Source organism: Bombina bombina, chromosome 7, assembly GCF_027579735.1.
Source record: "Bombina bombina isolate aBomBom1 chromosome 7, aBomBom1.pri, whole genome shotgun sequence".
Lineage (NCBI taxonomy): Eukaryota > Metazoa > Chordata > Amphibia > Anura > Bombinatoridae > Bombina > Bombina bombina.
In genome coordinates, this window is record NC_069505.1 from 572,849,007 (window position 1) to 572,861,891 (window position 12,885).

Genomic DNA, 12,885 nt, shown 5'->3' on the forward strand with positions numbered 1-12,885 from the left:
TATAGAAGCAAAAACTGTGAGATATTGTATATCTAATTTGCATATCTTACCCAGAGTTCTCTGCTGCATTAGTAATGTATACAGACTACTTCTACTGGAAGGCAAGCAGGGATACTTGCCTAGATGTGCTGATTGTCTATACATCAGTTTTTATGGCTCTTACTTTAGGTAGTGTTGGATTTTAATCTCTCAGTTTTATCTACTCCATAACCTAAATGAATATATTTTATTTATATATATATATATATATATATATACACACATACATGCTGTGATTCTTATGCTCCTCCCTCGTAAATATCTGAATAGTATAGACTGAATATGCTCACTCCACTAAAGTACCTGATACCCATATAATTTTCCTTCTTGGGCATTAATAGATAGAAAAATTCCCACCGAGCGAAGTAAAGAAGTAGGACATTTATTAAGCAGCGGTTGCTGCTTCGGAGACCCATCGTTTCACAGAAGTTAAGAAGTAGTGGTCGTAATCGGGATGATTGACAGCCCCTGTTAGCGGCCGATCCTAACCTTACTCCATGAGTAATTCTTGGATTCACACCAATAAAGGTATTTACGCCATATCTTATGGTAGATTTTCCTGGTGACAGGCTTTCGTGCCTGTATAAGGGTATCAATGACTGACTCGGAGAAGCCACGCTTTGATAAAATCAAGCGTTCAATCTCCATGCAGTCAGTCTCAGAGAAATTAGATTCGGATGATTGCCAGTAAGCAGGGGGGGGCATTGCACAAGCATTTCACTAGAAATGATTGTGCAATGATAAATGCGGACAGTAGTGTCTATTTCAGAATATTTAAAAACAAGGCACACAATATTATGAATATTAAAACAAATTACCTTGTAAGCGATTATTGATTACAAAAACTAGAAGAGCAATAATGATGCAAAATTCGAATCCGATAATACTGTAAAGTATATACTTAGTATCTTGTCTCTTTGAATCTGAAAGAGGAAAAAAAATGTTAAAACACAAAGCTAAGATTTTATACATTAAATCCCTCTATAAAATGTTTCATTTAATGGAAATTAAGTCAAAATTAAGCTGTCGTGATTCCAGAAAAAAACAAGTTTCCTTTTTACGTCTGTTACCAAATCAACACTATTTCTGAGCATCCTTTTTTTGAAACGTAGCTCCTTTACAGCGGACATTTGCCGCTTCAGGAGCGTGCACAACTTGAACACTATCTATATAACATTGTTACAGACACTGCTGCCATATGGCTCTCATCACATGCCTGCTCCTGAGCCCACCTTAGGGCCAGATTACAAGTGGAGCATTATTTAATATCTAGGGAAAGCTTTATGTGCGTGCCGAGATGCACTGGTATTATGAGATGAAAGTAAACTGTTTTCACTTGAGCATTAACCAGACGAGTGCAAAAAGCCGAACTTAGAATATCGCACGCGTGATAGCCCAACGTGTTTGCAAACCCAATTGCATATTCTCAAGTGGGCTAACACGACATGAAAATATGAATATTTCACATTCCAATGTTCTTCACATAGAATAATATGTTCTATTTATTCATAAAAACATATTTCAATATATTTGATGGGTCTTTGTACAATATATATATATATATAGGTATTAGGGATGGATGAATGTTTTGCAACATTCGAAAAATTAAATTAATTTTAACACATTTGTTTGTTCATTTCGAATGTTTGTACTGCATTCTAACATTTGTGTAATGTAATAGTATTTCTAATACTTTCTTTAAATGTAATATTCAATTCAAACTTTTATATTAATTTGATTTGAATTACGGAATATTCAAATTAAAAAAATTCTAATCAATATGCTTGTAATAGTATTTCTAATGCTCTCTTTAAATGTAATATTCGAATTATGCAATAATAGAAAAAGAAAATTTGAATTGATAAATTTGTATTATGTTTCAGTTTACTAAATTATCTACCACATGAACTATTGAACTTCTGTACTTGTTAAATCAAATGTAATATTCTCAATTTTGAATGTGGGTATTCGATCTAATTATGAACATTTGAAAACTAAAGTAACATTCGAAAACTGGAAATAACATTTGATTACCGAATTTTAATGGATTTTCATTCTTTCAATTTTCCAAAACGAATGTCATCAGGACCATTTGTTCTACCAAACTAATTACATTTTCAGTACATTTGCCCATCCCTAATAGGTATAGATATATACAGACATATATAAGAATATCTATTATTTTACTGCCCTTAAAAGGGCAATCAGCTTTTTTTCAAGCCCATTAAATCCCTAATCTTAAAAAAAAAAAAAAAATCCTAAAACTAAGCCCCAAATAGGTACTCACCATTCCTGAAGTCCGGCGGAGAAGGTTTTCTTCCAGGCGGCTCCATCATCTTCTATTTCCATCTGGAGCGAAGGCTGCGCGGAGCAGAGGTGCGGAGTTGGCTTCCCCTGATACACGGATCCTCAGCGGCGGTTCTCAATGGTGATGGTCCTCGATGGAGTGGAGGCTCCGCTTCATGCGATCGTCTGTCGCACAGTGAAGTTTGAATGCAAGGTACCCCATATTTATTGGGGTACCTTGCATTCCTATTTGCTGAAATTTTGAAATCAGCCAATAGGATGAGAGCTACTGAAATCTTATTGGCTGATTTGATCAACCAATAGGATTTCAGTAGCTCTAATCCTATTGGCTGAGTTCAAATTTCAGCCAATAAGAATGCAAGGTACCCCAAATTGAATGCGGTACCGTGCATTCAATCTTCAGTGTACGACGGAGATCGGATGGAGAGGAGACTCTACGCCACCGAGGACCGCCGCCGCCGAGGACCACTGCCGTTGAGGACCTCCACTGAGGATCCATGCATCGGGGAAGACAGCTCCGAACCTCCACTCCACGCCACCTTCGTTCCAGATGAAGATAGCAGATGATGGAGCCGCCTGGAAGAAGACCTTCTCCGCCGGACTTCAGGAACGGTGAGTACCTATTTGGGGCTTAGTCTTAGGTTTTTTTTTTATATTAAGGTTTTTTGGAAAAGAGCTGATTGCCCTTTTAAGGGCAGTAAAAGAGATAAATGCCCTTTTAAGGGCAATGCCCATAAAATGCCACTTATAGGGCAATGGGAAGTTTAGGGTTTTTCAGTGTTAGGTTTTTTTATTTTGGGGGGTTTGGTGGGTAGGGGGTGTTACTGTTAGGGGGTAATTGGTAATTTTTGGAAGTAAAAGAGCTGTTTAACTTAGGGCAATGCCCTACAAAAGGCTCTTTTAAGGGCTATTGGTAGTTTAGTATTAGATTAGGGGGTGTTTTTATTGTGGGGGGATTTTTTATTTTTATAGGGGTATTAGTTTAGGTTTAATTTTTCATATTTTGGAAAGCTTTGTTTATTTTTTTCTGTAATTTTACTTTTTTTATTTTTTGTAACTTTAGCTTGGGGGTTTGTATTTTTTAAACATAGACCACCCTCTAGGCAGGCTTATCGCCTAGTAATACTAATAAACTGACACAAAACAGATAAAAGGACCAATAAAGCTAACTGTGGTTCTAATGAGGAGAAAATGTTTGAACCATCTAAAGATGAACATAAATAAGGATGTTATAAAGGTGTACAAAGAAGACCAAGCTGCTACTTTACCATTAAGAAGATACATGTCTAGGGAAAATAACTGCTGTACTAAATGGTAAAGGATTATTTCTATGTTCATAAGAGAAAAACCTACTTACAGACATATGAAGGACACACAGAGAATTTTATGTTTTGTATTCTTAATATATTTTTTCAGAAATTGAGAAAGTATAATAAAAATTCTGTCTGTAGGCGAGGCTTTTCCTAGTGAAAAAAACTCAACAGCCGAAAAAAAGTGGGTACCATGCCAGTTTCTTAACCCACTTAACACTTAACCCAAATTTTTTCTTTTGTGATTCAGATAGAGCATGCAATTTTAAGCAACTTTCTAATTTACTCCTACTTTTTTTCTTCGTTCTCTTGCTATTTTTATTTGAAAAAGAAGGCATCTAAGCTTTTTTCTTGGTTCAGAACTCTAGACAGCACTTTTTTTATTGGTGGATGAATTTATCCACCAATCAGCAAGGACAACCCAGGTTGTTTACCAAAAATGGGCCGGCATCTAAACTTACATTCTTGCATTTCAAATAAAGATACCAAAAGAATAAAGAAAATTTGATAATAGGAGTAAACTAGAAAGTTGCTTAAAATTTCATGCTCTATCTGAATCATGAACAAAAAAAATTGTGTTCAGTGTCCCTTTAAAGGGACAGTAAAGTCAAAATTAACAATTTATTATTCTGATAGCGCATACAATTGTAAACAACATTCCAATTTTCTTCTATGCTCTACTTTTCTTTGTTCTCTTGGTATACTTTGTTAAAAAGCATACTTAGGTAGGCTCTGGAGCAGTAATGCACTACTAGGAACTAGCTGCTGATTGTTGGCTGCACATATATCCCTATTGTTAGTGGCACAAATGTCAATTTGCAGGTATTTATGGCTGGTCTTGTATAATAACATTTCTTTCTCTAAACCTGGCAGGTGGCTGATAGAACCCAGTTATCCAAATACAAATCCCTAACAGCATTTCAGACAAATTAGAGTATGTCAGGAGAAGTTGTAATTACTTAAGATACCAGGTGATCTGTCAGACAAGTCATGTCTGATATTAAAAGAATCCACTTGGTTTTATAATGTGATTGGGCATACCTATATTGTTACTAAATGTAACTGCACCAAATCATAAAGTCTTATAATAACAGCCATGTCTTGGGAACTGGTTTATTGCCATAAATAGGACAATCACATCCCCTGCCATCTCTTGAAAGAGGCCAAGATGGACAACTTGATATGAACTCAAAACTTATTTAAAGTGTATCATGAAATAGAAACTTGCAATTCACTTGGAAGGCTATAGAACATTTCATATGGATGGATATTTATTTATTCTCTGTTGGGGCAGAAAGTAGTAAATTGGAAATGTGAGAAAAAGACCTGTTATTGTGTTCTTTTATTGTTTAATTGTGTTTGTTAGGAAGCTACATTGCACAACACAAAGAGTTAAAAGGAAAAAATGCACCAAAAGGCAGAACTTCCAACTGCCTCCTGCATGCTGGGAGATGGTGCCAATTTTAGAGCTTTGGCTCAATAACCGACCTTCCCCTATTAAAGTCCTGAAGCTGGGGAACACCTAAGCCTTGCGTAGAAATGACAATGACTGGCTGCCTTGACTTAACCCTTGTTCCACCTTTACCAGCCTTCTTAACACCCTGCCCCACCTCAGATGGGTGACATTATTTTACCCAGCTCCCATATATTCATCGCTTAAAGAGGATATGAGCAGTCCCAAAAAATTTAAAAAATAAACTGGTGTGATTGTATCTATGTCTCTGTTATAGTTCCTTCTCTTGCAAGTAATGATGATACTGATTCTAGAAAGTAAAGTATTACTTTATTTGCAAATTGTTAAGCAAGTGTTAATTTATATTACAGCTCTGGATACAATTCCCAGTTGTACTTTTCTTCATCATGACTTAAAAGGGCATTCTGTTGCAAAAATTAGATGTTTTAAATAATATAACATTTAACTTTTTCTTTACCAACCATTACTTAATATGGGCCAGATTTCAAGGGGAGCACTCATTTTTTTGGCGCCTGTAAACGGGCAAATTCACCAGTTTCAGGCGCGTGATAAATAACCAGCCATTACAAGTGGCTGGTTAATGCAACCGCAAGCTCACGGTAGCAATTAGCAGTCATAAAATTAACCAGATATTCATTTTGGAAGTATAAACACCTTTTTACAATTAAACATTGCCAAAATAGGTTAACACAGTTATATCAATACACTTTTTACCTTTGTGATTACCTTATATCTAAGCCTCTGCAGACTGCCCCTTATAAAAGTTCTTTTCACAGACTTGCATTTTAGCCAATCACTGCTGACTCATAAATAACTCCACGGGAGTGAGCACCATGTTATCTATATGGCACACATGAACTAGCTCTGTCTAGCTGTAAGAAAACTGTCAACATGCACTGAGATAAGAGGCAGCCTTCAAGGGCTTAGAAATAAGCATATGAGCCTACCTAGGTTTTGTCTCGCCGCACCGCTCTAGCTGTTGCTAGGGACGCAGCGTCTGCTACTCTGCTCATTGCCTAGGGTTGAGTCAGCGTCTGTTGATTGCGGCAGTGACGTCATCGCCGCATGCTCCTCTCACTCTGAAGCCGGTCAGGATCTCCTGTGTCGCTAATCCTGCGCCTATCTAAGTTGCTCACTTTCTACCTATCACTGCCCAAGTATAGGTGTTACTTTGTGTGCTCGTGGGTGTGATTGTTATTGTATACTGGATTGCCATATCGTTATTAAACTCTGCCTGTCTGACTACTCTGCCTGCTTAACCCCCTAATGTACTGGATTGCCATAACGTTATTGAACTCTGCCTGTCTGACTACTCTGCCTGCTTAACCCTAAACTACTGGATTGCCTCAGAGTTATTGAACTCTGCCTGTCTGACTGCTCTGCCTGTTTAACCCCTAAAGTACTGGATTGCCATAACGTTATTGAACTCTGCCTGTCTGACTACTCTGCCTGCTTCACCCCTAAAGCACTGGATTTCCATAACGTTATTGAGGAGTAAGGCAACAGCCGAAACCGGTCAGCCTTTTTTCATCTGTTTGACTATTATATTTGTATGTTCTTACCCAGGGGTTATGACACCCTTTGTATTCAAATAAAGTTTAATGTTTTATCCTTATACCTGGTGCTCCTGTTATACATTTTTTCTGAAGTTTTGCTTACTATTTGGCCAAACAGTGAGCACAGGTTATGGATATTAACTGTGGTTGGTGGACTTCCGTTTGGGGGCGGAGCGTGTAGGTGGTTGGTGCAGGTAGCTGCTACCGTCCGCTTCGTTGCTCTGTCTTAGGAGCTATACCATTCTCCAATCTGCCGAAGTGTACGTTGCTCTGAGCTGTTATATCAGGGCTTGTACTTATACTTGATCCGCTGTTTAGCGGATCTCGGTGGGAAGTCCTTATTTGTTGCAAAAACTTTGCTGGGCTGCTGAAGCACTGTACCTGCTTACCGGACTAAACATTGTACTTTCTGGAGGTACAGAGAATACGCGGGTTACCATATATCATCCCGCCTCTTCACTTACTACAAACGCCCTGGGTGGCCACCAGCGGCTTGGCTGGGACTGAAGCGTCTGATAATTTCCTGCCTCTTGGGACTCGCTTGTCAAGCGGCTGATCTGCTGTCCCACGGAGCTTGGAGGTAAATCCTCACCGGACACAAAAACGCTGTTGGGCGGCTTAAGCAAGGTACCTCTTCTGTTTGCCGGGTTAAACCTTGTTCTCTCTGAAGGTTCTAAGAATACGCGGACACACGTATTCTACCCCGCCTCTTCACTTACCTTAAAGTCCCTGGGTGACTTGGCTGGAATCGTTGTAGCCGATGGTTATAGGTCGCTTGGGAAGCGTGCGATAGGTGACTGTCTGGCTAAGTAGAGGGGCTCTCCCCTCCGCGGGTTGTCCGCCGAGGGCCGCTGGATGCTCATTCGTGGGCACTTAGCATTTGGTTGTCACTGATCTGGAAAACGCCAATTGGAGCAATCGGCTCTGTGCAGGGAGAAGGCATTCCCCACGACCCCCAAGTGCCAAGCCTGGAGTGGTGTCTGGCTGGAACGCAGCTCAATGTGACGGCACTATATGAGGCGCATTGAAAGAAGATAAGTTATATTTGGCGTCTAAAGTCGAAACACACTACTAACAATATGCCTTGTGTGGATTACTAAGAGTCTCCTAGGGCAAAAAGTAAAAAATACCAGGCTGAGAATCCGAAGCTAAATTGGAGAATCTAGGAGGAGCGCTGGCCCTGTATTATCTCTGGAGCTGCAAAAGTGGGCCCTGTGTCTGGAGTTATCGGAGTGCGGGACAAGGAGGTAGAATACCAGCAATACAGCTTTGCGGGGCTATACAAGGTACTTTTGGTGATTACACTGTGTTTTGACCCTGCTATACAATATAGGGGCTTTTTTTTTGTCTGCTGAACTGATTGAATATCGGAACAGTTGTTAACCAATATCACCGGACTTCCAATACATTGATGGGATAAGAATATGCTGGCAGGGATACTTTAAATACCGGTCTTGACTGGAAATATATTGTGTGGGGACAAAGTTTTCCTTGCATATAGAGTTCTGACAGATACAGTGTTTCAGATGCTTTTCGAAACATAGAATTATATACATTGTATACCTATATCTATTACTTTATATATATAGATGAGATTCTTTCCTTTTCAGCTACAGACAAAGTTTTATAAGTTTATGCAAATTTTTTTTTTTTTTTTTTTTTTTTCGCTTCTAGGCTGTGTAGGATGCCTTGGTTTTCCCTGTGGATGTTTATTAAGTATTTCATGGTAACAAATTGACTAACCTAGGTGTGGAATTATTCTCATACCAGCAGCTACAGAACAGCATACTGTTAAGATTTACTCATCTATTAGATAGAAGTATTGCTTAGCTTTTCATTGGTAATACTAACTGTGTATAAATTGCTCATTAAGCAGTAACCATAAGACAATATTAAAGCTGCATTGACCAAATGAGAAGGAATAAACACATCTAGGACCTCCTGAAAGAGGAAGTGAGATCGCTTAGTATAATTTATGGTATCAAATTCGTTTATTTGATTTAGGTATAGAAGTTGTTTCTGAGTTCCTCTCTATATATAATTTTATTTTATTCCATATTTTTTGTAGTTTAAATGATCTGAGAAACACCGTATTCACATTTTTTGGATAGAATTCACTGTAGCTGTAGCTTAATATCCCTATTTTTTTTTTTCTCTCAGAGTGATCTGAGAAACACTGAATTCACATTTTTGAATAGAACTCACTGAAGTTACCCTTTTTTTTTTTTTTTTTTTTTCCTCTTGGCACAAATTGAAGGAGAATTTATTCCTTTTTTTTTTCTCTTTTTTTTCTATCCCTAAATTTACCTTTTTTGGCACAAATTGAAGGAGAATATCCTTTTTCTGCACTGAAACACAAATTGAATTAGAATTTTCTTTTTTTTTTTTTTTCCCCCCTCACCTGGCCTGGTGGGGTATTACACTGAGTGCCACTATTCATACACACAGTCACACATTAGTCCCGATATACAGCACATTTACACCTATATTGATTTGAATGGAGAGGTTCATTTCTCAACAAAAGAACTCTTCTCCGATAATGCCACCTAAACAGAAAGACAAAAAAACGAACGCTAAAAACACAGAAGCGTCTCATGATACCTTGCAGGATCGAAACACTTTAAATTTCTTTAATGATATATCAGAGTTCGCCACTGAAGTGGCAAAAATGATGGCCCCACACCTTGAATTAGTCAAGCAAGAAATTAAATCTGAGATTTCTAACCTTACGTGTGAGATTAGGCAATTTACTGCTAGAATGGAGGAGGTGGAGACGAGAGTGTCGGATCTAGAGAACAGAGTGAATGCCTCGGAAGCAGTAGCAGCTGTTCGGGATAAGGCCATCACTCAGTTACAGGCTCGTGTAGAGGACCTTGAGGATAGGTCAAGGCGCAATAACTTACGAGTGATAGGCCTACCCGAAACAGCTGAATTTCAAGATCTATTACATTTCGTTTCCGTCACTCTGCCCCAGGCACTCCTGATCCCCCCTCCTTCCACACCATTTTTGATAGAAAGAGCGCATAGAATTGGGGCACTGAGAGAAAATAACAGTATTTTTAAATTTGTCAATTATCAGGACAAAGTATTATTTTTGAATCACTACCGGAAACTTAATTCCTTGAATATTAAGTCGCATAGAGTTGCAATTTTTCAAGATTTTTCTGTAGAAACAAGGTTGAAGAGAAAAGAAATGTCCCCCTATTTTGAGAAATTCTTGAAGGCAGAATGTGATGTTAGGTTAGTATACCCAGCTAGACTTCTGATTCATAAGGCAGGAACATCCTATGTTGTGAATAATATTGAAGAGGCAAGATCTTTATGCAAGAAATTGGGTATACAGTGAGAATACTGTATAGAGAATACTGTTTGCTCCTTAGAAGCTTAATATTTAAAGTGTTGATGTATCATAATGTAATTTTATGGTCTTTGTGTTTTAAAAAGTTTTTTATTTTTATACCTTGTTGGGTTCTTTTTTTTTTTTTTTTTTTCTTTTTTCTTCTTTCCCTGTTTGTTTTTGCTCCCTCCTCCACGTTCCTCTTCGACCCCTCGCCTCCTGACAGTTTGGTTGCCTCACGTTTACATAATTACAGATGGGTCACATGGTAAGATCTCTTAGGGCAAGGATATATGTTGGGGACTCTTAATTTGGTTTCGTGGAACGTGGGGGGCATAAACTCCCCAATAAAGCGGAAAACCATAATTAAGCATTTAGCAAAAATGAAACCAGACTTGGCTTTCCTACAAGAGACGCATTTAAATAATGTGGAATCTATGAAACTGCAGACTAACTGGGTGGGGGAGGTAATTGCCGCCTCATATAATACGCATAAAAGAGGAGTGGCTATCCTTTTCAATAAAGGTTTGGAATATAAAATAGAATCTACTTTCGTGGATCCGGAAGGGCGTTTTGTAATCATAGAAAGTACAATTAATAAAACCCGTTACGTATTGTGCAATGTATATGGGCCTAATAAAATTGATAAGTCCTTTTGGGACAAGATGATATCTCTGCTGCATAAGTTTATCGGGCAAAACCTGATAGTGGCAGGTGACTTTAACCTATTGGCAGATCCTACTCTTGATAGATTGAATAAAGGTAATAGTTGTACGCGCGATAGAAAGACCCGTATTCTACAAAAATTCTGTGCGCAATTGGGATTATTAGATATCTGGCGCATACAAAACCCTGATTTAAGGGCCTTTTCTTGTCTATCAAAAGGAAAGCAATCTCTCTCCAGAATAGATCTATTCCTGGTTGCAGAAGCTATGATCGGGTTAGAATGGAAAGCAGACATCAGAGATATAACAATTTCCGATCATGCGGTGATCACTTTAGCACTTAATGTTCCTCGCATACAAATAAACAATAATCAAACTATTTTTTTCCCCAAATATTTATTGAACAATGTTAATTTTAAAAACTGGTTAAATATTCAATGGAAAGAATACGAAAGTCTTAACAAAGCTTATAAAGACAGACCTGAGATATACTGGGAAGCAGCGAAAGCCGTTTTGAGAGGCCAAATTAAGGCATATATGTGCAAACTCAAAAAAAAAACTAGACAACAAGAATTGCAATTAAGCAATCAAGTAAAAAACACGTATAGAGCATATATGAGGGATCGTAGAAATGGAAAATGGCAAAAATATATAGATGCCAAAACTACGAGAGATGTGTTTATTAAACAAAGAACTGCCCTAGAACTTCAGAAGCAAAAAGCTCTATATGGCGGATTCGCTGGCAGATCTGCCAAATTTTTGGCCAGATTAACGAAAAAAACGCATCGAAACATAATAACGGCCATTAGATCTAACTCGCACAGGTTTACCAATAATTCAGATATTATCAACACTTTCTATGATTATTTCTCCAAACTTTATAGAGCCGAAGAATATCCAGTATCTAGACAGAAAGGTTTTTGGGATAGAATTGAGATCCCTAAAATCTCCCCAGAAATCCTGGCGGATCTTAATAAACCGGTTGAAGAAGATGAAATTTCTGAAGCAATTAAAATTGCTAAAACCAATAAGGCAGCAGGGCCAGATTGCCTCCCTATTGAATTCTATAGGATTCTACATCCCAACATTATTCTGTCCCTCAAGAAACTGTTTAACTTCTATTTTGTGGGAAATAATAAATGCTCTCCGTATTTTGCAGCCGCAGTAATATCTCTGATCCCCAAAAAAAATAAAGATTTAGATCTTCCAGAGTCATATAGGCCAATTTCCGTGTTAAATACGGATTATAAATTATTAGCGTCTGTTTTAGCAAAAAGATTGAAACCATGTTTAGGGCTAATTATCCACGAAGACCAATCTGGTTTTATGGCTGGACGGAATCCCTCTAAAAATATGCGAAAGGTTTTGACACTTCTAGACTTCGTTTGGAATAAATTTAGAGCGACATGTCATAGAGACGTACCAGATTTAGCCTTATTAACATTGGACGCCGAAAAGGCGTTCGATCGTATCTCTTGGAAACATCTTTTCTTTACTTTAGAACAATTCGGTATCTCTGGACATATACATAAGTTTATTCAGTTAATATATTCTTCTCCTATCTCAACACTACTGATTAATGGTCAAATTTCAAAACGTATGACTTTACAACGAGGTACGCGACAGGGATGCCCTCTATCTCCATTGTTGTTCAATTTATCATTGGAACCACTTGCGATCTTGCTTCGACAACAATTGGATGGGATTCGTATCGGAGACCAGAGATTAGTATTGTTAATGTACGCGGATGATGTTCTTGTCTGTTTGAGTAATATTGACCGAAATCTTGCACTGTTACTAGAATCAATAGAATTATTCGGCTCTATTTCTGGATACAAAATCAACCTCGCTAAATCTGAACTATTATGGTTGAATAAAAGAGAACATTTTATTAGACATCCGTTTACTGAAACTTCTCAAATAACTTATCTCGGTATCAAATTAAGCGCTAATCCAGATGACTGGTATAACCTAAATTTTCGTAAATGTTTCTCAGACTGCAAAAGGAGTATGGAGGGTTGGATAAATCTACCCATCTCATTAATAGCTAGAGTTACACTTATAAAAACTATTATTTTTCCCAAAATATTTTATCTTATACAAAATATCCCAATACCTATATATAAGACAGACATAAATAATTACAATAAGGCTTGTTCTAAATTAATTTGGAGAGGCGCCAGACCACGTATTTCTG

At 37.8% G+C, this 12,885-nt stretch overlaps 1 protein-coding gene across 1 annotated transcript in view; it reads right to left on the minus strand.

The window, feature by feature from the left end:
* Nucleotides 1-12,885, minus strand: part of LOC128636587 (uncharacterized) — a 60,067-nt gene that overhangs the window by 42,630 nt on the left and 4,552 nt on the right. The window contains exon 2 of the mRNA XM_053689581.1: nt 858-962. Within this exon, the coding sequence (XP_053545556.1) occupies nt 858-962 (105 nt within the window). The remainder of the gene's footprint in view (nt 1-857; nt 963-12,885) is intronic.